The sequence below is a fragment of the Leptosomus discolor genome, chromosome 8 (genome assembly GCF_034619465.1).
Source record: "Leptosomus discolor isolate bLepDis1 chromosome 8, bLepDis1.hap2, whole genome shotgun sequence".
NCBI lineage: Eukaryota > Metazoa > Chordata > Aves > Leptosomiformes > Leptosomidae > Leptosomus > Leptosomus discolor.
Genome location: NC_141398.1, coordinates 39,050,412 through 39,075,757, shown reverse-complemented (window position 1 = coordinate 39,075,757; position 25,346 = coordinate 39,050,412). Strand labels below are relative to the sequence as shown.

Below are 25,346 nucleotides of genomic sequence, written 5' to 3'. Positions count from 1 at the left end.
CAGGCTTTGGCTCCAAACTTAATATTTTATACGTGTGAGCCCAAGTTGAAGCCTTCTCCTCCAATGGTCTCCATAGCCTGTGCTGCCATGACAAGCAGTGAGGAGAGGTGCCCAACACACGTGACCCTATTGTCATCACCAAGCCAGGGCAAAAAAACTCAGATCAGAAAATTGCATCAATGGTACAAAATGAAGCAGACATTTCAGGCCCTTTGATTTTTAACGACACATTAGTGACAGATTGGAACGCTCCTTTTTTTTTTAAAGTGTGTAACCTTCAAACTTGATTGGAAACTTTTCACCTGGTCCAGCTCTTCCAACTCAAGCATCGTACAGGGTATTGAGAGCCCGCTCTTGGGGGCCAGCACATGGCATCGGGCACCGCTTGTGACCTTCACTGCGGCTTTTCCTCTGGCATTTAAAGACTAACTGCACCAATTAAGAGAGAAAAGCTGGCAGCATCTTCCCAGCCTCTAGAGCAAACAGCAATGGAGATGCCCTTGAAGCAGCCAGGTCCTGGGCTTTTAAATCCTTCCAGTGCTTTTAAACCTGACAGAGGTTTAAGTCCTTGCTGGCCTTTTCTTCTACACCTTTGTTGCCCATTGGCACATCTCGCAAAACCCATAACACAGGAGAGGTCCATAAAGGATGGCAGATGTGGCAGGAGGGAAACGCACCTAAATTTAGTCTTTTCTTCTTTAAAAAACCCCATCACTAAAGAGATCTGCAGCGGGAAGGCCACTGCCCGAAGGGGTCTGCATCAGGAGCAGCGGCTGTTGCTATGGCACAGCTCCCATCCTTTTCCTACAAACAAAATCACCCATTTCCGGCAAAGGAACCAGTCCTCTTACCTCCCGCTGCTCCAGCGAGGGCTGAGCAGGTGTGTCATACCAGATAACATGCAACAGCAGCACAGATTTGCTTTGTACTTCTCCAGATTGAAGTTTTTCTTATTTCAGAGACCAAAGCAGAGGTTGAAGACTCACAGTTCTGGGCACCAGGCAGACACCAGGCAAGATGGTCCCTGCCCCAAATAAAATTGTCCTCCAAACACACCAAAGTGGGCAGAAAAATGGGAGGTAAAGGGAAAACTGTTTATGAGATAAACCCCAGTCTCCTGAACCCCAGGTGAGTGTCCTGTGTCGCCCCCAGGTTATTATCCGCCTTTACACCTCAGGAGGTAAGGTAAAGGAGTAACCATACCGTTATCATCCCTTTCCCAGCTGGCTTGCCATTCCCCAACAGGAGGGTCCTTGTTATTTTCTTGCTGGAGACAATCTAGAAAAGCCAAAGAAAATAAAGTCATGATTGTACAAGTGATCACAAGCAGACTCATAAGCAACTGATCATTGCTTATGTTAGTTAATTAAAATTAAGCATTCACAACAGTAGAAGAAAGACATCATATTCAGGGATGACTCTGATACTGTGAGTATCACCACCATCACCCGAGCCCATGGGGCGCACGGCAGCAGCTGAACAGTGCAGAGCAGCGAGGGCGCAAGAGGCTGAAGCATCACCTCCCGTTGAACCCAGGGACCAGCTCTTTGTGTGGAGCAGGTCGGCTCCCACACTGCCAGAGCTACCATGATTTGCTCCCAGCAAAATCACAACTCAACCTTTCAGACCTCACTTTACATAATTCTAACATGACCCCTGCCAGCAACTTGTTTCCAGGCCACGTTTCCAGGGTGAATCCTGATTACAAGCCAGATGCTCTCCCCCAGCGTCGTTCTGGACCCCCGACACACCTGCGGCCAAGCAAGGCACAGGGGTCAGCACCCCCAAAAGGCATGTTCTCCCCTTCACTTCTGGCTTGTAAGAGGATAGGCAGGATGATCTGGGAGCTGAATTGAACCCCTTGAGATTTTTGCCAGCTCGCTGAGTTTTGGTAGCCTTCACATCTGGAGATCCCCTAAGTTTTCCCCACAAGGCGTAGACCCCACACAGGGATCCAGCAGCCTGCTGGAACTATCTGTGCTCTCCTCCCATACCTAGTGGGGACCCCTTTGAGATCTAGGGGTTGCAGTTTAAAAAGGGCAGTCCTATCCACTCTTCTGCCTCCACTCTTGGTACTACATCTCATGGTCAGAAAATAATAATATTAATTTTAAAAAACCCACATAATGAAATGGCTTAACTTGTTGCTCCTGCCATCCAGGTGACCCAGTCACGCTTGGATTCCTCCCATTGCTCCCCAGAAACGTTCTCCTCACTCTTCTTGCAATTTCAAGGCAAAATCTCTTTCCCATTGTGGCTAGCCAGCCATGTCTCGGAGCTTTTGATCCATAAGCGCACAGGAAGCACTAGCCAGCGTAACTAGCTGTTTGCGCCATGCCATGTACAGGGAGGTGAAATCTCCTTGCAGCCCTGGCTAGCAGAAACCACGGACACTCTCCAGCCTGCAATTTGATCCCTGCTACATTTTGTTCGGCCGCAGAGGTCATTACAGGCCCGCAAATGATCCAACCGTCCTTTTAAATCTTACCACAGACCTAATTAGCTGCAATAAAACAAGCCAGCTAATCTGACAGAGCTCCGACGCAAACTCGAAACTGAAAGTCAGATGCTTGCTGTGTGATTGTTGCTGCCCACAGCTGCTCTCTTTCCTTTCTAAGAGCTGCTCATACCTCAGAACTGGGCAGGCTTGTGAAAACATCTCATCAGAAAAAATCCAACCATCAGAGAACCCACAGCAGGGTGGCTGAACCCACAAACTCCCATCCACCCTGTTTCTCCCCTCTCCTCACCAGGCACACTTGTGCATGTGCTACCCCTTTGGTCCACCTCTGCCCTGCAACTGGGCTGTGCCGCTAGCCTGTGCTGTTCACAGGGAGAGAATTTCGGGAAAAAAGGGAAAATGAGAAAATCCCTCCATTCCAGGCTGGTGTCTTGTTGTGGACTAAAGGTCACCAAGAAGCTCACAAGCTGCTGTAAAAACTCATCAAAAACTGGGCATACACATGAGCAAGTTCTCCTTTGCAGAGTGTAAATATTTGCATGACATTACAGGAGTTCAGAGCTCTCTTTTTTTTTCTGGTGGATTAAGACCCCCAGCTGTGCCTAAAGACACAATAAACAGTTATGCCATGCCCGTCAGCCACCATGGCTAAACCATCAACTGTTTTGAGCAAGCACCTCAAATGTGAGACCTGCCAACAACTGCCCGTCCCCACCATTACCACAACCACAGGATGGCCTCTGCAGTCTCATGCTCTGAGCTAATCACCTTTCAAAGCACCAGAAAGGGTTGGGCTCGTCTGGGAGACCCACCAAGCAAGAGGAGATAGGTCAGACTCTTCCACCTTCCTTCCCAGCACATACAGATAATGTTCCTCTCTGGCATGAGCCTGCAGAGCCCTGGCCTTCTGCAGGGCCTTGTTTAGGAACACTAAGCTTTCCAGCTCTGTTTCCTTATGTCCATAAATTCTCTGCTTGCAGCTTCCACCAAGACCGTGACCTTCACAACAAGCATTGCTGAACTGCCCCATACCAGAGGCGGCTGCTTGTCAGCAACAGGAAAACTAACGGTACAGGATGGGTTTGGTCTAAATCACTGAACACTGGCCTCAGCTGTTGCCTGCACTGTCTCTTAACTTTTGCAGGAGCAGAATTAGGTCATCACAGAGCACTTCCAAAAGCCCAGATGTTAAACCTCAAACTCTGTAAATGTCAGAACTCTTCTAACACGTCAATCTCTTGTGTTGGTAAGGTCACTTGCCCCCTCTTGCTATGTGCAGTGCCATATTGCAGTCTGTGTAATAAAACGACCACATTCACAAACCTCCCTGAACACCTTGGGCTGGTTGTCCACGCCAACCCACCTATTACAGTGTCTGCTTCCCCCAGGTTCCCAGCACCAAGCCCAACAGAGACAGTTTCTCCCAGCCCCTGCACTTGTGCCAGGTACCACAGCAGCCCCGAGCCGCCAGATGCTGCAAAAGAACGGAAAAAATCCCCCGCATTCCCTGTGTCTGAGTCAGAGCAAGCTCAGAAGACAGAGACGTTTGGAGAATGTAGCTGCCAACTTCTAACATGTCTGGGCTCATGAACACAAAGACTTTCCAAATCGCATTGTGCCCTGAAAGCTTTTCCACAGGAAGAGCAGAAGACACATTCCTGCACCAACACACTAAAGTAGGAGAGTATTTGCTACACAACGGATGAAGCTTTTTTTTTTTAAAAAAAAAAAAAAAAAGGAAAACCAAAACTGAGATAGAAAGGTAGACAGCAATGCATCCTAACTTTAAACATCTGGAAGTTTCCCAAGTCCAAATCCAAGCCGGTCATCAGCTCTTACTATAAACCATGATGAGATATGGGTACCTCCAAAACCTTCCAGTTGATGTCTCTCTGTCTGCAGCAGCCCACACTATGACTACCTTAGACTTGAGCAAGTAGCCAACAGCCCTAACGTGGAACAGTTCAACCTCAACAGCTGAAGTGTGACAAGCAAATTAAATTAGTTTTGCCAGGAAGGACCCAGCAAACTTTACAGTAGATAAGAGTAGCAGCTCTAATCCCCCCATGTCCCTGTGGCTGACGTGATTTGGGGTCCCTTTGCTGGAGGACAGTGAGCTGCAGGGACCTCAGAGACTCACCATGCCCAGCGTGCAGGAGAATTCACCCAGGAAGTCATGCTCATACAGCTGCATGCTTGACTTGTCCTGGTCAAACAGGGCAAACTTGAGCTTCTGCACTTCTTCAAAGTGATAGTCGATGATGAACTTCTTGGCAAAAGCTGGGTTGAGGTTGTTCACGGCTGTCTCTGTCCTGTCGAGCTGCAAAGAATATAAAAAAAGAGGCATTTAGGCATGTGCATCTTGCATCTTTGTCACTGTGCTGTTTCTACTCTAACTTCAGCCAGAGCCACCCAGAAACCCTGCAGTGACCATCAGAGAGCGAGCGCATCAGGCATTCAGCACAGCTATCCCTGCATGCTGGCCGTTATACCCAGCGTACGCAAGGTGGGATCTGTCTAAATGAGTAATGACATGTCATGCAGATAGCTGCATCCCCAAGGACAGGGTGCGCAGGGCTGCACACACCTACCCCAACCAACAGCCAGGACAGGAGCGCCCACCCGGCCAAAGCTTGGCACAGACTCAAGGCTCACTAAAGCCAGAGCCATTTCATTTGCTTCTAAGCCCTGTTCTCCCAGGAGCTGAAGCTCTCACACATCTCTGATGCTGAACCAGACCCTCACAGCTGTAATGCCAAACTTGTTTCTTTCAGGCTGTGCAGCTAACAGCAAAGACAAGCAAAACAAGAAAATGTGTCACGAGCCAGAACAGCAACCCTCTAGCATTTCCCTCTAGACCTCAAACCAAAACATTCATGTGGTTTCTTCTTCCTTGGCCTTCCGTGGAAAAAAAAAAAAAAGGGAAAAAAATCACCACAGGCCATTTTTCACAGATTTCATCAAGTGTTAGGAGAAACAAGAGGCTGGAAGGACCCAGAAGACAAGACTTCAAGAGGCTTTGTCACCCTGAGCTACTGCGAGCAGGCTGGAAGAAATGATGTCTCCGATGGCTTGGAAGGGCAAGCGCACAGAGGTTGATGGAAACCACTAGGCGCGTGGGGAACCACTGTTGGAGAGGAAGCACCACCATGGTTTGCAGCATTCTGCAGCAAAGACCAGCGATAAGAGCAGAGGAAACTTGGCAGGCAGCTGGTGGAAGTGTGGGTTTATGATGCAGCATGGCACAGGTGGACAGAAAGCCTTGTGTGAGCCAAAAAAAAAAAAAAATCCCAGGGACAGCCACGCTGGAGATCCCGGGATGCTGCCCTCCAGTAATGGAGCTTCAGTCCCAGACCCCGTAACTCAGACTGCAGGAGGGCTGGGTGGATGGCAGCACCAGCCAGGCTCCCAACATGGGGTCGTCCAGAGACAGCAACCCACAATTTTAGCCAAAGTGGTAGAAACTGGAAAAACTGGGAAACTGAGGCTGAGAAAATCTGGTGTATTTACTTCTGGAAGTCAATGGCCAAGGAGGGTCTGAACTCTAATGTGAGGACCCATCATCCCCACCAGGCCGTTCTCCATCTTGAGTGGCACCCCGAAAGGACAAGTTTGGAGCCCAACATGCAACATGCCCTTATAAAGCTAAAATGGGCAGGAAGGACACTGGTGGCACAGATGGAGCTCTCAACAAGAAACGCAGCCTGGGGGGAAACCCTCCAGCAAGCAAATGGAGCAGGAGCTTTGTCTGGAGAGCAGCTATTGATATCATATTGATATCAGAAGAGCTGGGAGCTCATTTGGCAAAGGGCATCCTGCCCAGGCAGCCCCACGGGAAGTGCTGACAGCTCCAAGCTGGAACAGCCCCATGCCCACCCACCAGAGCTGGCAGAGAAGCTGGCAGCGTCAGCCTTTTGCCACATCGCCCTGTTATCCCAAGCTACGGTAACAGGGGCTGTTAAAATAGAAAGAAAGGCAGGCGCTCGCCAGTGTGATCTTATCAAAAGCTGCTGCCCCCGGTGGTGCCCGGAAAGACCATCCCGTCTGCCTGTGGGACAGCACAGAGCCTCCAGGGCCATGCCACAACCTCGGCCAGCATCCCGCCTCATCTCGCATCTGGGACACCCGGTCCCGGGCAAGGCTGAGCTGCCTGCGCATCCCAGGTCCCAGGGCAAGACCTCTGTGGAAAGCAGCCCCTGTGCCAGCACTCCCGGGTAGCACTGGGCTGAGGGACGGCAGGATGTCTGCCAGAGCTGTGGAGCCAAGAATAAGTATGGCAGAGCAAAAAAAAGGCAAACACATACCTTTGTCCCAAAGAAACTCATTCAGCAGAGGAGGCAGGTTTTGGAGGGGCTGGGTGGAAATGTGGTGAGTTTGCTATATATACCGATTACCGCAGTGTTTTTTGAAGTTCGTCGCTCAGTCTGTCTTAATTGCCAAGAAACGACTAAAGTACATGCTGTGTTCCCAGAATAGCCACCTGCTGCACTCTGGGGAATCAAACACATCAACACCAGTGGGCTGCAAGCTGGCCAAGGCCACGGAACTTCACACAGATCCTTCCATCTCTGCTGCCATCCCATACCGAAGAACGCCAAACGTCTGCTCAGAGATGCAGTGGACCAGGAGCAGTGGGCATCCATGAGCTCTACCTTATTTCAGCAGCACAACACATGAAAATCCCCGTTCAAGCCCAGGAAATGAGACTGTGCAGGCAACAGAGATGGATGATTTTAACTCCTTCCATGTTCTCTGAACTACTGGGAAGGCAGGGACCAAAGGAAACCAGTCCTCTCACTCCCAGGCACCAGTTCAAAGGAGATAACTTGAGGTCCCATCTCCAGCTTTTCCCTGGAAGGGGTGGCCCAGGGAAGGGGAAGAAAAACCCAGCCAATGTATCTTGAGCTAACCCTTTGGAGTGATGGGGCTTCCTTCAACACCCAGATTAAACTGAGTGTTTAATCTCCTGCCTATTATCAGTGTGAAGCACAACAAAATCACAAGCCCCAGCTGATTGCTGCACATGGTTTGGTCTGTGGTTTGATCATCACCTTGCCAGTGAGCATCAGGTATGAGGCCTCTTCACAGCACCTCCACTAGGAGACAAGTATGCCATCAGCTCCTGCCTTCCCCTTCGCCCCCAACACTTACAGGTCTATGTTCCCTGTAAAGAGCAGAGGTGGCTATGCCACTCAAGAGCAGAAAAGCACAAAGGTTTTTAAGAGGCAACCAGGCTAATTAAAGATACCTGTTTGAATAAGTCTTGATTCTACAAATCAAGCACAAAACCAGGAAATCATCTCAGCGACAGCCCTTGTGTTCAATGAAGGCAGCTGGAGAGTCCTCCAGTGTCCAAAAGACGGTTGGCTAGAGATCTTCAAGCATCCCCAGCATGTGGAGAAGCTTGATGCTCCAACACTGGGAGATGCTATCCCAAGTGCCAAGGCATGGGGCTGGCTGGATGACTCAGAGCAGCACAAAAGCAGCAGCACAGCTGAGTCACGTGTCCCTCCTCCCAGCATCACAGGCCAGGTCTTTCATGGCTCCTGCAAGATGATGTCGTTGGGCAGAACATTTAAACAGCATCCATCTCCATGTCACTTCCCGGCCTCTGGTTTATTGTCCCCTCCCTCCCCCACCCCCTCCAAGGCTGATTCACAAAGATTTTTTAATTCCTATTAAGCTCAGTGAGACAAAATAATTGTGTTTTGGAACAAATGTGACAGCTACAAAGAACAGCGAGCAGAAATATTTGTGTTGGCATCAGCTGGTGCTGCAGCCCCGCCACCCAGCTTAGATGCTGGCACCACCATGGCTAGAGCTGGTCCTGAAGGAGAAGACCCACCACCTAAACCAGGTCTGATGGCTGGGACATGTTGCTAACCCGGTGCGGAGGATGCAGGGACAGTGTGGTGGGATGGGTTCATGTTGCTGAGCTGCTGCTGTCCCCATCCATCCCCTACATTTCAGCTATGAATTATGACCACCGCCTTCCAATGGCAAAGAAGTTCACCTTAGAGCAAGGGGCATGTCTGTGTGGCCAAAATCCATGCAGGACAACACAGGCACACCTGGATAGCTCTGAACCATGGTGGCATGAACTACCAAGGGTCCACCAAGTGTCCCATTCAGCGAGGCTCTTGCAGGCGAGTCCACCTCTCCTGGCCCTCACCGGCACCCAGCCACAGCCCAAAGCCATGCACCGCTACTGCCACATGTGGGTGTGGGGGGATCTCGGTCCTGGCTGTGTCCCCAGCGTGCAGGTTGACCGGGGCCAGCTCCGTGCATGACAGCACACCACACCATGTGCCAGCTCATGCAGCACACTAACCTCCACTGAAACCACAGCAGTGGAGCACCAAGCAATCTGCTGCTCAAGGATGACGTCCAGTGCCTATGGTGCCAACTAAAAAGAAGCTAAAAATAGCACAGAAAAAGAAAAAAAATAAAACCACCACACATTTGTATTGCAAAAGAAGCTTTGGAATCAAAACTGTTAGACTGAGACATCACTGACAGAAATTCCTGAAAACTACAATCAGGTCAAAGAGATGACACCTATCAAGGCTGGAAAGCTCATTAGTCTCATCCAAGCTGCTGAGCAAAGTTAATTGCAGACCAGTCTCCTCCTGGCCGACAGTGAAGAGATCAGGTGCAGGACACCTGAGGTGATTCCCATTGATTCACCAGCTCCTTGGCCAAGCGCTCAAAGGCTGCCTAACTAGTCCAAGTATCTGAAAAACAAGACCACTTAATTTCCCAGGAATCAGGATAATTTTTCTTTGGCTTACAAGATTTAATGTTTTTCAGCTGCTCATTTTGCGTGCATCCAACACCAGTGCCTGTATCCATCCATCACACCCCCATGCCCTCCTTACCTGCTCCCTCCCAGACCAGCTGAAAAGAGGTCTTACGGTATCTACAATCGCAGTAATAAAATGAAATCCCCATTTTTTTTCTGCAGGTATTTTAGCCCAGAGTCTTTCCCCCTGTAGCCAAAAGGTTTTTCTTAGGCATAGAGCTAAATGATCTTGCATAGACTCTGGAGTTTGGATTCATGACACCAATTTTATTACAGACGGCACCTTGCACAACTCGGACTGCTGCAGAAGAGACAACTATAGTTTCTCCATGTGAGATGCTGAACAGTCAATAAAGCACCATGAAAACACTCCTTAGGAGTTCCCAGTCCACATTGTGCACATCCCGACTGCAAAACCGGCCCGAGACATGCATCTGCCTGGGACACCCACCTAAGTGCGACCTCTTGCTGTTGCAGCAGCACTGCTGGTGATGACCAAGGTCATGATGCTCCGAGCCAATACAGGCACCTCTGGGTGAACTGCGGTGCCAGCAGCATGCACACACCCAGTCCCCGAAACAGCATACCCCTGTCCCCCTTCCCTGCAGCAGCAGGATTTTCAAAGGAGTACACATCTAGTTACTGGGCATGCTGGGAAGCAAGCCTTTGGGATCAAGCCAACATTTTACCTATGCTACGAAATAATTCAGGCAGCTGCTGAGGGTCAATTCCCTTGTGCTCCACTAGCCTAGTTAGCAGCAGCCTCGTCCCGCTGAAGCGGAGGTGCTGGGAACAACACACAAGGGCTCCTTGTGCACTGTCTGCGTCTCGGAGAGGACGGATTTATCCCATGTTCACCCACCGCCAGGAATGGTGCAGCCATGGAAAGTTGTCCTGTCTCCAGGGTCTTGCCCTGGAGCAAGCTTCTGTTGCAGTGGGTAGGGAGGCAGAGGAAATGAATGCAGCTCTCAGCTCCTTAGTGCATACAAGGAAAATAAAAACATACACACCCTGAGCTGCAGGAGCGTGCCCACAGCCCACAGCCCTGCACATCTGCTGAGTGGGATGTCTTGTTGCAGCAAGGACACCCAAAGCTGGCAAGAAGGATAGTCATAGAAACACAGACTGGTTTGGGTTGGAATGGGCCTTGGAAGATCATCTGGTCCTGCCACGGGCAGGGACACCTTCCACTAGATCAGGTTGCTCCGAGCCCCATCCAACCTGGCCTTGAACACTGCCAGGGAGGGGGCAGCCACAGCTTCTCTGGGCAGCCTGTGCCAGTGTCTTACCACCCTCATCATAAAAAAATTCTTGCTTATGTACAACCTAAACCTCCCTCTTCTAAGTTTAAATCTCCCGAAGTTTAAAACTGTTGCCCCTCATCCTATCCCAATGGGAAGTGCTAAAAAGTCTCTCTCCAACTTTCTTATAAGTCCCCCTTACTTATATAGGAAGGCCACAATGAGGTCTCCCTGGAGCCTTCTTTTCTCCAGGCTGAACAACCCCAACTGTCTCAGCCTGTCCTCATAGGGGAGGGTGCTCCAGCCCCACGACCATCTTCGTGGCCCTGCTCTGGACTTGCTCCGACAGGTCCATGTCTTTCCTGTGCTGAGGACTCCAGACCTGGATGCAGTACTCCAGGTGGGGTCTCACCAGAGAGGAGTAGATGGGGAGAATCACCTCCCTCGACCTGCGGGCCACACTGCTTTTGATGCAGCCCGGGATACACTTGGCTTTCTGAGCTGCAAGCGCACATTGCCAGCTCATGTCCAATTTGTCACCCACCAGTATCCCCAAGTCATTCTCCACAGGGCTGCTCTCCATCTGTCCATCCCCAGTCTGTACAGGTACTGGGGATTGCCACGACCTAGGTGCAGGACCACGCACTTGGCCTCGCTGAGATTCCCATGGGCCCACCCCTCCAGCCTGTCATGGTCCCTCTGGATGGCCTCCCTTCCCTCCAGCGAATCAACTGCACCACTCAGCTTGGTGTCATCAGCAAACTTGCCAAGGGTACGCTCGATCCCACTGTCTACGTCATGATCTCTCCCCTCCCCTCCTCTCTTCCTGTAGGAATTACCTTTCCTATTTGTAAGGAGCCAGCTTCTGAAACCAAGCAAATAACAAGATCATCTGCAGTTTCTTCTCAGGGCCTCCCGGTATCAAATACAGCAGTTGAAGCACCTATTTATGAGATTTCTGGTAAGGAGGAAAGACCAATGTCTGCAAAGAGTTCAACCGGGATTTGCCAGACGGTTGCCGTCTGTCTGCAGCTGAACTGATCCAACTCCATGCGCACCCAGCTCCCAACAGTCTCTTTCCCCATCCCACAGTCCTGCCCTCTCCACAACCAGTCCATGAAATGCCAAGCTTAAGGACTGTCGACCTTGATATACTTCCTGGAGGAGGCCACAGGATCAGAGCACGAGCTGCCCTGGATAGTGTTTTTCCACTGGACTGACCTGTCAGACCCTCATCCAGCACACTCCTGGCCCCTAGAAAGAGCGACTCTTCAAGCAAAACCCAAAGACCAGCTTCCTAATCCAGCAATTCAGGATCCAAGAACCAGCTCATCTTGACTCACCTAGAAACATGCCGCGTTGCAAGCAGGACCTCGCAACATCTAAGTGTCACGTGGGATCAGCATTTCAGGGACCCAAATCTGAAGCACCTCCAGCTTACAGAAGACTGAGAAGGGGCTGGAACCACTTTGAAGGTGACAAGATCCTTTCACGCATGCGACGTGACTTGCCAGAGGTTGGCATTTTGAGATCTGCATTTAAATCTAAACCCCAGTACAAAGAAGAAAGCACCGATGGGGAAAGGACTTGTTGCAAAACACAAAATAAATAACACATGGGCACCATGCACACAGCTTCGGGAGGACTAGAAGAGGACCTCCTCTTCCTCGGGGAGGAATGAGGACTAGCCTTGTAGTGGAGCATAGAAGGAGGAGACACCAGCACGGGCAAACCACAGGAGGAGGAAATCCACACAACTTCAGGACTTACCTCCACCCATTTCCCGTTGACTTCCATGAAGAGGACGCAGAAGGGGTCGGATTTGGAAGTGACATCCCTGTCCAGAAGGTTTTGGCCACAGACGGACAACTCGACTTTGCAGACGCAGTACTGGGAGCCAACAGGCCCCGCCAGCATGGGAGTTACGGTGTATGCCATGGACTCCAGCAGCAGCAGCTCCAGGCAGTCTGTGGGACACGAGAACGGATAGAAACCTCAGTGCAAGCAGAAAACGCTCTGTCGGTGTCAGTGGGTTGGGCACAGACAGAGGGGCCACATCCAGAGCCTCATGCTCTAAGTTACATGCAATAAGTTATGAGGCTTTCCTGGCTCCAAAGCATCTGCCCTGCCCAGTCACCATCCCCATGTGGCCACCACACCAGGCAGACGCCCTGAGTGGGAGCCCAGCAGAGCACCTGCAACCTGCGTTGGTTTTGCTCCATAAAGAACAGATTTTCAAGGAAAGGTAATGTCGTCTGCTCACTCCCCTGAGGGAGCAGAGGGTCCCCCAACATCTTATTCCAGTATGCTGGGCTTCTTTTGTGGGGAGGAACTACACTTCCACACCACCTTTCAGCACAAAATCTGGTTGTCATCTGGCTAGTCCCAAGCCATGCACCATGAACCTAAGCTATGAGGGCCAAACTTGAGCTCTAATTGTCATAGGGAAAGGGGTGAGACCATGAGGATGAGTGAGGTGGAAGGCAGCTCCAGCCCTGGTTCAGCCCTACCTCCACCCAACTCACCAGGCCAGCAGAAAGCAGTGGCTCTGGCAGCACTTAAAAAAGCAGCAATAGTTGGTTCACAGATGAGCAAGGCAAATGTGACAACCGCTGCATGACCTGGTGCACAGGGCGATTTACAGGGCCCTGATAAAAAACGCTTTGTCATTAGAAGAACTTAACAAAAGTCGGCTACCAAAGCCACTTTGCAGAGATAAATGTGTTTTATACCATGATTAGATCAAAACCCCATCCCACATGACAGTTTTCCCTCCTGATGTGTGCAGTTTACTTGGCAAACCCACCAAAGATCTTCAACAGCAAAGAGGAAAGAGGGGGAAAAATAAAGAAGAAAAATAATTTTCTGATTCATTTATACTAATAACCTTTGCAGCTGGGGTTGCTAGTGGAGAGAGAGCGTTTTCAGCAGCTGCTTCAAACCTTTCGCCCTCTTTTTCAGGAGTGGTTCCTGGCTCATCCACTTTATCTGAAAACCCCAGACAACCTTCCTCCACCTTGATAAGCCATCTGCTGCTGTTTGGCACTGAAACCCCAATTATTTGTTTGCTTTGCTCGGGCATGAGTATTTACAAGCACTTGTGCTGCTGGGAGCTGGGCTGCTGCCGTCTTCCCTTGCAGCTCAGCCTCCAAGCTGGGATGGGAATGGAGGACAGGGATGGGGTAATCCCAGCATGGCTGTGGGAGAGGGAGCTCCAGGCTTGCTGCCAGATGTCCTGAGCACTCTGCCCCAGCTGCTTCCAAGGCTCTGAGCCCTCCTCTCCTACCTGCCACGACCTCTGCTTGGCACTAAGTCACCAGAAACAAGCCTGATGTTAATCACAGAATCATCAAATGGTTTGGGTTGGAAGATACCTCAAAGATCACCTACTTCCAACCACAGGCAGTCCTTCCACTGGACCAGGTTGCTCAAAGCCCCATCCAACCTGGCCTTGAACCCTTCCAGGGAGGGGGCAGCCACAGCTTCTCTGGGCAACCTGTGCCAGTGTCTCACCACCCTCAGAGTGAAGAATTTCTTCCTAATGGCTAATCTAAATCTCCCCTCTTCCAGTTTGAAACCATTACCCCTTGTCCTGTCACTACAGCCCCTGACCAAGAGTCCCTCCCCACCCTTCCTATAGGCCCCCTTTAAGCAATGGAAGGCCACTATAATGTCTCCCCGCAGCCTTCTCTCCTCCAGGCTGAACAACTCCAACTGTCTCAGTCTGTCCTCACAGGGGAGGTGCTCCAGCCCCCTGAGCATCTTCATGGCCCTCCTCTGGACCTGCTTGAGCAGGTCCACGTCTGTCTTACACTAGGGGCCTCAGAGCTGGACACAGTACCCCAGGTAACCCCCAACACTAAATGCAAGCCCTTCATCACAGCCTCCCGCTCAAGGCAAGAGCGGTGCAATCATTTCAGCTCCACAGGAACCCAAAAACATCTCCAGAAGAAGAAAATCCCTATGCTTGGCTGCACGCACATGAGCACATCACCAAAACAGCACCCACGTCCCTTCCCCAAGCGCAGCTTCCCCTCATCTAGACCAAGCCTGTCTCACACCATCACTCGCCGTCCACAGCAGCACAACACCAAAATGGTGGCACATGTGGGCCACCATCCATCTACCGTGACTTTGAGGACAAACATACGCAGGAGCAAAACTCCTCATGGCTCATCCACTGTGAAGCCCCTGCAGCTGCTGGGGTGATGACTCTGAAACACCTGACCTTGCCAGAGCTGCTTTTGCTTCTCTCAAGCCCATGTTGCCAGTTGCAGCTAAAACAAATTTCTTTTTCTTTAATGCACAGATCATGTAATCAATGTCTTAAAATAGCCGGGCCTGTTCTATTTATGCCGCTGTCTGTCTGCCTGCCGCTCCCTCCGAAAAGCAAACATGGGGCAGCTGTGCTGGCGTGGACCTGGTCCTGCCAGAGCAGGGAGATCTGGGCTTGGTTTTTCCATCTCCCCTTCCCCCAGATCTCGGCACCGTATCACAAAAAGCAGAGGCAGCAAATGACTCAGTGGAAAAAGCTTTTTCCCAGAGCTGGCAGGCGCCAAAACATCCTCTCGGCATGCTGTGCATCGCCCAAGCTCCAGCCCCTGTGCTCAGCCTGCCATGCTCTCCAGGGAGCGCACGGTCAAAACAGGCACAGGGAAGAAGAGAGGTGACCACCGCCAGACAGGGCCAGCTGAGGGCAGAGATCTGGTGGGACTCATGTCCCCTGCACAGACACACTCCCCACCCAGGCACCTGAAATCAGGGACTGGGATACTCGCTTCTCCCCCAGGTGCCAACTTGGAGAGCTTGATGCCATCTCATGGGTCCCAAGTACAAAATCCTGCAGTTGCCCCCTCCCCAAGAAGGCAGAAGGCAGTAGGAAGATGCCACCACCCCTTCCTCCATCATCCCAGTAAAGATGATTTCTCCACCCAGGAGCTGCTGGTCCAGCCAGCCCACCAGGGATGGAGATGCCAAAGAGATGGACAGCTGTCCCGAATCATGGCTTGGGCTACTCCTTCCCTCCAGCTCCAGTCCCTGTATAAAACCCTGAGGAGCATAACCATCCTAATTCAGCCAAAAAGTAATTCGTTTAAATTAAAAAGTCATTTTCCCAGCCAGGTTGGCTCCCCAGCGCTCAGAGAGATGGCAGGGACAGAAGGTGGTGATGCCACCAGGGCACAGCCACATCTGTAGATGCCACCATCGCTCAATCACGTGCACTATCCTGCCCTGGGAAACAGCCCCAGCAGCCACCTCCTCCCTGCCGAAGAGTCGCAGCCACCTCTCCTCTTGCTGCACCAGCACCGATCCAGCACCTTCCTTGAGGCCAGGCAGGGGTTTGGCCCCTGTGGCCTTGACAGCAGCCATGGGTCCCCCTGGCTCAGAGGCTTCACCTCTGAGGCACCACCAGGCTTCAGCGAGCCAGCGGCGTTTTAAGCCCCCAGCAAATGCTTTGAATTCAGAGGGGGGATTTGAGCTGGTACCAAAAGAGCTGGCTTGCCATCATCTGTATTCCAGTCTCTTCTCCTTTTATTGTTCTCCTCTCACCACATTTGCTGCCCTGAATGAAGTCCTGTAACTCACTCAGCATCTGCAGCCAAATATTCTCCCAACATACAATCCCAGCTGCCAGCTTTGTGCCAATCATGCGGGCACGTGGTCTCCTGCCAAAACACGGCCAGGCTACCAATAAGAGGTCTCAGGGACAAGCGTGAAGGTCTGATTGCCCCACAGTCCTGTCTGCCATCAGCCACAGCAGAGCCTGAAGAGGTGTCACAAGAGCAAAAGCAGGATGAAGGGACATTGTTCCCAAATCCTTTCTTTGCTCCAGCTTCCAGGACCTTCTTAGCCAGATACATCTTCATGCTTCATAACCTTAAAGTGCGTTTTCCTCCATGACTTGGTCACCTCCAAGCTGCTCCATGCCCACAACATCCCGCAGTGCGGGGTTTTGCTGGCTGGAGGCACACACAAGACCTGGGGCCACCCAGAATATCTGAGATAAACATCTGGGAGCCCCAGAGCAACGCAAACAGACGTTCTCCTCCTCCTCACCCCATGGTCCCCGAGTCCCTACAGCAGATCCCCGAAGTATGTGCAAAAGGGCCAGCTGGAAGCCCTGGGATCTTTTCTTCCTCTCATCTGAAAAAGTAGGAGGAGAAGGCATTATCTGTTTTGCAAGCTACCTTCTGCCCTGGGAGGTTCCCCTTCCCTCTGCTACAGAGAAGCCCCACAAGAAGCCCTCGTTCGGGCCATGCTAAGGCCCCATTTTAAGCATTAACAGGAGAAAACACAGAGGGAAAAAAATAAAGCCATACTTTAAATTAAACACTTTGGGGGCTTTTTTTTAACATTAATAATGCTGTCAAACTTCAGCAATCTCCCCTCCTTAAAGAAATCAGATTTATTTTCATAGGGAATGTGAGGCATATTTGAAATGGCCCCAGAAGTACCGATATCCATCAGTGATACCATGCAAAGTCGCTCTGGGTCCCTCCCAGGAATGTCCCGCCCCTTCTTTGGGATGACAATTTCTCTAATAAACCACAAAAGTCACCCAAGACTCAGTTCACCCTCTCTCAGTCTGCCCCACTACAGCCTACTGCAATTGCAGAAGCAAATTTATTTTCTGGAAGGGGAAAGTGAGAGAAATGAGTATCAAACAGGTAAATTTGGGTTCCTATAAAGCACATATCTGAGCTTACAGGCAGCGGAGACACAGCAAGAGAGCAGCAGTACCCGAGGGAGGATGAAGAGCAGGTGAAAATGGACTGTCAGAAGATTGAAGCAAAGAAGAAGAGCAGGAGGACACAGAAACCAGCTGCCCAGAGCAGCAGCAAAGCTGAAAGGCAGCACACATAGAGACACCAGGAAAAGCTGGGATGCACCATGACAGCTGCCTGATGCAGCTACCCAACGCCATCAAAACCCACAGCGGCCGCTTTGCTCCCTCCTGTCAACAAATATAGTCATCTCCAGAATTATTTTTCAAAGTAGAAATGTTTGCCTTTCAGTCTCGCCTAGGCAACACGGTGGATTCACCAGCCTGCACCTGGTCTTAATAACAGCCTTGTTACCTTCTGAATGCACGTGCAATTAGTCATGTATACAGCATCATGCTGCTGCCGGTCGCCTCCTCGGCAAATGCCTCTGCTGTGGGTGAGCAGGCTGGGCAAGGCAGAAAGGAAAACTCCCTGCAAGGATGTACCTTGGGTACCCACTACCATCAGAGGATCCTTCTCTCTCCTGCGAGGCAGAAAAAGGATGAAAACTGCCTCCGAGCATCCCAGCACGTGTGGCATGGCTGGGGATGAGTTCAAATGCTCCCAAATTCCCAGAGATTTGGGGTAAACCTGGCAGAGGGGGATGCCCAGGCTGGGCTCTCCTTTCCAGGCTGTGAGCGAGTCCCACGGCCCTGCCAATGGAAGGAGCCAAGGGGACTGTACTGGGATGTTTTGGGGGCCTCATACAGTGGGAGAAGGGTTTCAGGACAACATAATTAACTGATTTCCCCAATGAACTCTTCCTGATGGAAACGGTGCCTAATGATGCTTCCACGGGTAATGCCGCTCATGCTGACAGCTAGTTTGCTCATGCTGGTGCTGCTAAATCCCATCCCAAGCAAGGCATGACAATGGCTGGTGGCCACCTCAGTGAGACAGTGGCTGCTCCTTCATTTTGTGCCCAGGCAATAGTCACCCACAACATCCAGCTCCTGAGACTTCTGCTATCCCCAGAAAAGCCCTCGTCCACCAGGTCTTGGCACATTTTGGTGCCGGTGTAGGCAGCACCCTCCTTGCCAAAATCTCAAGTGGCTGTGCCAACCGGTACGCGGGCAGCACCCAGCAAGCTTCTCCTGTGGGCGATGACCAGCAGAGTCATGCAAAGTTGCTCAGAGTGACCTGGGAGTCACAAATCACAGCAAAGCCCCAAGGCAAACCCCGCAGTACCAGAGCTGGCCCCCCAAAGTGGCTTCACGTTTCAGCCCCTCCAGCAAGGTTGCATCCCCACTTCCCAGCCAGCCAGAGATGATGCTACACAAAGAGGGCTGCCGTACCCACTTGCGTTGGAGACCGCAACCTCCCAGCCAGCGTGCCAGGCCAGGCAAAGGAGTTTTCCTGAGTCCTGCAGCTCATGAAGGGAAGAGGGACAAAAGCTCAAGAGAGAAACTGAGGCAGAAAAGGAAAATGAGCCGGAGTCCCAGATGAAGGTACTGAACACAAGTCCATCCCGGCAGCATTTCTTGCATTCAGGCACTTTCAAGGGAAAGAGGTCTTTGGTGGAAAGAGGTCTTCAGTGGGTTTAAATGTCCCATCATCCTCCGTCTCACCGCAACCTCTGCTTTGCTTTAAGGTGGTACTATGCCATTTGGCGACAGCTAAATGAATTTATCACGGGGGAGAGAGTGAAAGGCAGCTTTAACGGTCTGGGCCAGGGGCCAAAGGCCTTTTCTGTGGTTGGATAGCTCTAAGTCAATTTGAATTTGAAGAGTCAGCTTTGGCAGGTAGGGCTATGCAAGGAGCTGGGGCAGTCTAGCTGGGAATAACACGAAGCTTGACCCAGAGTGCCCAAAACCCTTTCTAAAGTCACATGGTGAAAGCAAGAAGCACAGGGCAGTTGCCACCCAGACCCCCAGCTCAGCACACCCACCCAGACCTTGCACAGCCAGATGCACCACCAATTCCTTGGGGTCCCTTGGGGGAGGGCGGGGCAAATCACACCTCTTAGCAAGATCAGGGCTGGCCAAGAAAGTGCATCCTCGCCTGACCCAGGCATACCCATCCTCCCATGTACCCCACCCGGAGGTTACCACTCAGCAAAGGGCAGTCTATACCTGTCCCATGCCCTTGATGCTTAGATATCCATTAAAGAGCAGGTCCCACCCTGGGAAGATCTTCCCAAACCACACAGAGACCTCCTGGGGTGTGTCATGGATGGAGGATGAGGAAAGTCCCCCTGTCACCGACACCACAGAGCAGCCACCACCAGCCAAGAAAAAGCCCCAGCCCTTCCTGTAGCACCCAAGACGGATGGGGCCAAGGTGGTGAAAGAGAAGAGAAGGGAGAGTGCCAGGATTTGCAGCAGGACTGGGCAGGGAGTGGGATGGGCAACACAGATCCCAGCCAAAAAATGAGGCAGAAAAAGCCCCAATTCCCTCGGCAGTCCCTGGAGAGAGACTGGCATCTGCAGGGGGTACCTGCACCCCCCACGGGGTCTCAGGCTGCAGCATCTGCTCCCCTAGCTCCCAGGGAACCCTGGCAATTAGCCTTGTGGCAATTAGGTAGCTGGAGTTAGGTCAGGTTGAACCCAGCACCCCAGGCCCAGCATGGGACAGGTGGGGACACTGGGATCCCACTCTGTCCATGCAGGGAGAGTTTCACCCAGCAGGAGATCCGTCTCCAGAGAGCAACAGGATGGATAATGGGGACACGACCCACTAAGCCACATCCAAGCACTGACAAATCCTTGGTCATAACTCTGAAGAGAGAAGTACTTCCCATGCAGAAGGACCTGCCCATGGAGATGCTCATCGCTCTCTGCAGCCCTGGGACACGCACCTCTGAACCGGAGATTCGGGAGCCCCATCCAGCTTCTCCAGATGGATGCAGGGGGAAAGATCACTGCTTCCCTGCCTGGGATGAGTGATGGGTGAAAGGGAACCTACAGCAGCCATAAAACCTCCTGGGGACCTCCCAGTAGTCCCTGTCCCAGGGAGCTCCTGGGTGAAGCCACCTTTGCTCCCTGTAGAGGGGACGTTGCAGCCCTGCCTCCACACACCCCTCCAAGCAGCCGGCTGGCTCGCAGAGCTCCACGATGCAAGGAAAGGAGCCATGACGCAGCCTGCCCCACCCATGGGTGCCACTGCTGGATGCCCTGGGGACAGCCAGCCCTGGATGGGTGCTCAGCCGTGACAGCCTGCTCGGCCTGGCAGCCAGCAGGCAGGCAGGGGCCACCAGGCAGGACCTGCCGAGGGAGAATGGGCACGTACCGGGCCATGGGACAGCAGCATCTCCTGCCTAACTGCCATTTCCCAGGGCATGCCACGGGATGCGCAGGGACACCTCTCCATGCATATGAAGGTGCTGGAGCATCAGCTGCCCCAGTGCCCCGTGGAGTCAGGACACTGGCAGGTACTGTAACAGCACAATATATCACACCGTAATACCAGTGTAATCGGTTTAACAGGTCCGGCACATAAGACCCTCAAGGGAAAGGTGATTAGGAGACATCATTATTTACTGTCCATCACGCTGGCAGAGCTCCTCTGCTGCTCGTGCATCGCCAACAACAACACTCAGCACTTGCTAAGACCTCACAGGCTCTGGGTGCTCTGCAGGCACCACAGCCCCAAACTCGGTGGTGGCATGCAGCGATCCTGCCACATCCAGAGAGGATGAGCCCATTCCATTTTCTGCTTTCTACAGACCTTCTCCTTGGGCAAAGCCTCTCGCTGCTCTGTGCCATTGCCCCTCTCCCTCATCTGAGGGTCCAACCCAAGGATGACCAGTGCCTGGTGGGATTTAGGACCATGAAGAGGGCTGTCAGCAGCCAGAGCTAGGAAAAATGCTCTGAAGAAGCTGGGTGGATGAAGTAACGATCCTCTCGCCTGGACCCATGAGCACAGGGGCCTCCCAGTGCTGCCTGTAAAGCCCAGCACTTGTCAGCACCATCCACTGCTCATCTCATTTTGAAAACATCATCACCTGAAAAGCCACTCCAAAGCACTTTCCCCTGCCCAGTCTAGAGCTGAGGAAGCTGCCACAGACGTCAAGCACAAATCCACTGCCTCCAGCTGTCTCTCTGCCATCCCCACATGTGGCACAGTGGTTGCTGGACTCCGGGAGACAGTGGCACCAGCAAAGAAACTGGCTCATGATGAAGGACCTGCAGGGTGGGAGCAAGACTCCTCCACACAGTCCCACCCTGCCCTGCGTCCCCCCTCTTCTACTGCAGCCCTGCTCCCTGTACCGCCACGCAGTCCCAACATCTCCAAGGGTCCCCCACATCCCCTGTGATGCTACCCTGGCTGTTTCCCTGAGCCAAGCAGAAACTGGAGGGACCTGGGGCTGCTCTGTCCCTGTAGCTAAGGGGAGCTGCCATCCCCCTGGGACGAGGGCATCGGGAACAGCAAGAGCCCCCGCAGTGGCCTTGTACCTGTGCCAGCATCCCTCTGGGGTGGAGGCCGGTCCCCCCACAACTGTAGGGACACAGCCACTGCTCTATCACTGCTCCAGGAACAGAGGACGGGACCCACATCCTCAGAGAGGGGCTCACAGCCGCAGAGACACCGGAATCGGAGATCTCAGTATGCCAGGGGTAGAAGAGTAAAGCCAAACACCCTTACGTGCTTCCGGCACGCAGGCAGCTGCCGATGCTGGCTGGTGGCACCGACCCAGCACCCTCAGAGCCTGCCCTGGCACCGGGGAGAAAAGGGCAACAGGATTCATTCACCAACCCTCTCTGGATGAAGCCTGAAAATGTCATTACGTTGTCCCCAAAGTATCTAAAATCACTTACCGGCGAGAAATCACCAGCCCTGAAGAGACGGAGAGCTGAGCGCTCCAGAGAGGGCAGGGCCCTCGAGCTCCCGGCAGCAAAGGTCTTTCTGTAATGCTCACCCGGCGGCAAGCCAAGGGCTCCGGCCTGGCAAACGAAAGCAAAACTTGCTCCTCGCTCCTCCACATCCAGTGGTGACGTGCAGAGGGAGGCAGCGCCATTGCTGACAGGGGCTGGAGGAGCTACAGAGGCTGAGCACGTTTTGGGAGAGCGTTTGGAAAACCAGAAAGTGGCAAAAAAGCCCCCCCCCCAAAATGTATTTCCTTTACACCTGAGAGAAAACAGACGGGCTCTGATGGCTGCTACCAGACAACCGTACCCAGTGGTGCCTCTGCAGGAGGCAGAGCCCAGCCTTGCTGCATGCTCTGTGGTCACTGCATGCCCTGTGCCCGCTGCGTGCCCTGTGCCCACTGCATGCCCTTGCTTGCTGCATGCCCCATCACTGCTGCATGCCCTGCACCCACTGCACACCCTGTGCCCGCTGCATGCCCTACTCGCAAATCTGCCTGTGGTCTCCAGAGCAGCAGCAGCTCTGGGCTTGCTGCTCAGAAATGGAGAAAGGGCAAGCGAGAGGCAGGGCAAGCCTAGAGTGCAGCAGCAGCCTCTGTTAAGGACGTGCAGCGATGGACAAGCTGCACAGACCAATCCCATTCAGCCCCCGCTGGCAAGCGCGTGTTTGGCTTAGCTACGCTGAGAAGCCTGCATATCTTCACTTGACTACAGGCTTCCTCTGGGGCTCAATTTAGAGAAATCTGTGATTTAGGGCAGAAAACATAGTGATGTCACTGTGAATACTGGCAATCGCATCAAACCCCGTACACAACAGCCCCACGAAGGCGACCCAAGGCAAAGGTTTACGTGCCAGCTCTGTGCCTGCTGCATTCACATGCTGCTGACAGCCGGGGTAGTCACTTCTCTTTGCCATGCCGGAGCAGAAAACGACGTTGCACGTTGGCCACAGGCAAGCAGGAGGCTGGGTCCTGCGGGCAGCAGCCCGGCTGTGGGCAGCCCCAGTGGGAGGCTCCATCCAAGAGAGGCAAATGCCAAACACGAATCTCTTACTTCCCCACAGCAGCAATGCTCATCCCGGACATGTGCTCCAAGTGGGCCAAACAAGCAAACCAGGAGGCGCAGGGAGGAAGGACAAGGCACTTTCAGGATTTTGGGCAGATTTTAACTTCCAGCTGCTGCATGAAAACATTCCCAGCCCAATGCGAGAGCAGCTGTACAGAGCTGGGTACGCTCTCCCGATGAGGGGGGATGTATCTGTTTCAAGGACCAGATTTGGAGGAAATAGTTGACTTAATTGAAACCAGACCCTATGAAATGTAAAGGCGCAGGGCAGCCCCATGAAGGTGGCTGGGCTGTGCAGGACGAGCAGCCAGCAGGGCTCCCTCACAGGTGCAGAGGGAACCTCCTGCATTTTATGTCTATTTAATGTATACTGGCTGTTTAACTTATTAAAGGCTTTTATAAGCTTTTAAAACAAAAATGCTGGCTTTCTGAATTTTAATTGAATTCCGATTTCTAGCCAACACCATATATCACACGTGAGAGGGGAAGAAAAAAATCATCACTTCAGCAATGAGAAATATCTGTATGTGCTGTCTAACATACTCGCATACCAAAATTACAAGCATGCCAGCCAGAAAGCCCCCGCCAGCGGCCACAACAGCGGGCAGGCACATGGGTCCCTCCATCCTACACCATTTCATCCCCATAGCAGCCAGAGCTTCAGAGCCCTTCCCCTGATAACATAAATAAATATTAATTAATGGGTAGTTATGTACAATGCTCATTTGCACCAACACCAAGCCCTGCAGAGCCCCGCTGATGGCCCCATGGGCTGGAGCCACCTTCACCCAGCATGGAGGTGACTCTCATTGCTATGACCCGAGCATTTCCTCAAGAACTGTATTTTGTCGGCCCACTTTGCAGTAGAGATGCCACCACTCGACGTGTGAAGCTTCACCCTGAGATGGATTTGTATGCCAGCAATACAAAAAATCATTTTATAATGAGAATTACATCTGATAAATTCTTGACACCTTCCCAACTGCTTTAGACACAGCTTAAGGGAATATAAAACTCAGTTTAAATAGTTGCACAGCCCTGGACTTGCTGTTTAACAGCAAAATTTGTGTTCCCAGATTGTCTCATTTTTAAAATCAGCCTCACAATGGCTGATGTTTCTTCCTAAATCCTCAGCTTCTGGAATCACGTGATGACGGAAAATCCAAGGCTGGGAGGAAGGTGACTATTTTAGACACCAGCTTTTTCCTGCTGGCTACAGGCAGAAAACCTGACAGCTCCCAAACCCAAAACCTTAGCAGAAGCAACAAATAAAAAGTGGAGCCTTTCTTGCTGAATACTACACTTGTTTTTCTGCTATTTTAACAATATTGTTATGATCTCCAAACTCACCTGAGTTCCCAGGAATTACGTTTTCCCTTGCTGCTGTGATCCAAACAAGTAATCTTACAAAGCCAGCAGCCAGGAAACCAAGCCAAAGCAGCCAAAAGTGATGACTTGGGGCCCTCAACAAATATTTTATAGAGGTTCAAAAGACAAACTGTTAGATTTTGGGCAGGGTGGAAGCATTCAACTCTTTTTTTTCACACTGTCGTGTGGTTTTGCATCCTGCCAGTAGCACCATTTCAAACACCTGGCTACTCCACCACGCCAGAAAATTTACCTTTTCTTCTCCCTTTCCCCCCACCCTGCTGCTGAATGCAAGCCAAGACTCTCACATAAAGAGTTCCTTATGAGAGCTGGCAACCCTGAACCAGGACAGGAGACCACAAGCGTTGCTTTTTTCATCAATTAACTGGGTATTACGTTCTCAACACCCCAACGGCTCCTGGAAAACAAGCCCTGATTTATCGTGGTGTGAGCGACTCCGTCCAGTTTTCCCTGTGCAGAGGTTTCCACTGAAGACAGCGGGAAACTCTTTCCACCAGGTATAACGGGAGCAAGAGAAGTTATTCCTCCCATGCTCTCCACACACCACACTGAGACTGCTAAAAGGTGAACAAAGATGATGAAATTCCCATATACAACTGGGCAGATTGGGAAGCCACAGGGTAGCTAGCGGCTGCTCCAGCACGGTGCAACCCCACTGTTTTGGGGCAAGGGAGGAGGATCGCTGGAAGACGAGCAGAGACAAAGACCTTGGGGGCTGCATGGCTGACACATCCCCCCCAGGGCAAACAGCATCTTCACCCACAGCTCAGCTCCAAACCCTAAGGGGATTGTTCTGCACTGGAAATCCCAGTGCACAGGG

General features: G+C 51.9%; 1 protein-coding gene across 5 annotated transcripts in view; it reads right to left on the bottom strand.

Moving 5' to 3' along the window:
* CPNE2 (copine 2) overlaps positions 1-25,346 on the bottom strand; it is a 57,390-nt gene that overhangs the window by 29,744 nt on the left and 2,300 nt on the right. For 3 of the 5 annotated variants that reach the window (XM_086469600.1, XM_086469602.1, XM_086469601.1), the window contains exons 1-3: positions 12,275-12,461; positions 4,602-4,781; positions 1,204-1,278 (exon numbers count right to left, since the gene is read on the bottom strand). In XM_086469600.1, coding sequence (XP_086325726.1) covers positions 1,204-1,278; positions 4,602-4,781; positions 12,275-12,442 — 423 coding nt within the window. In that variant the 5' untranslated portion in view covers positions 12,443-12,461. Of the gene's footprint in view, positions 1-1,203; positions 1,279-4,601; positions 4,782-12,274; positions 12,472-25,346 lie in introns of those variants that run through there. The other 2 variants (XM_086469603.1, XM_086469604.1) reach the window with 1 other exon arrangement.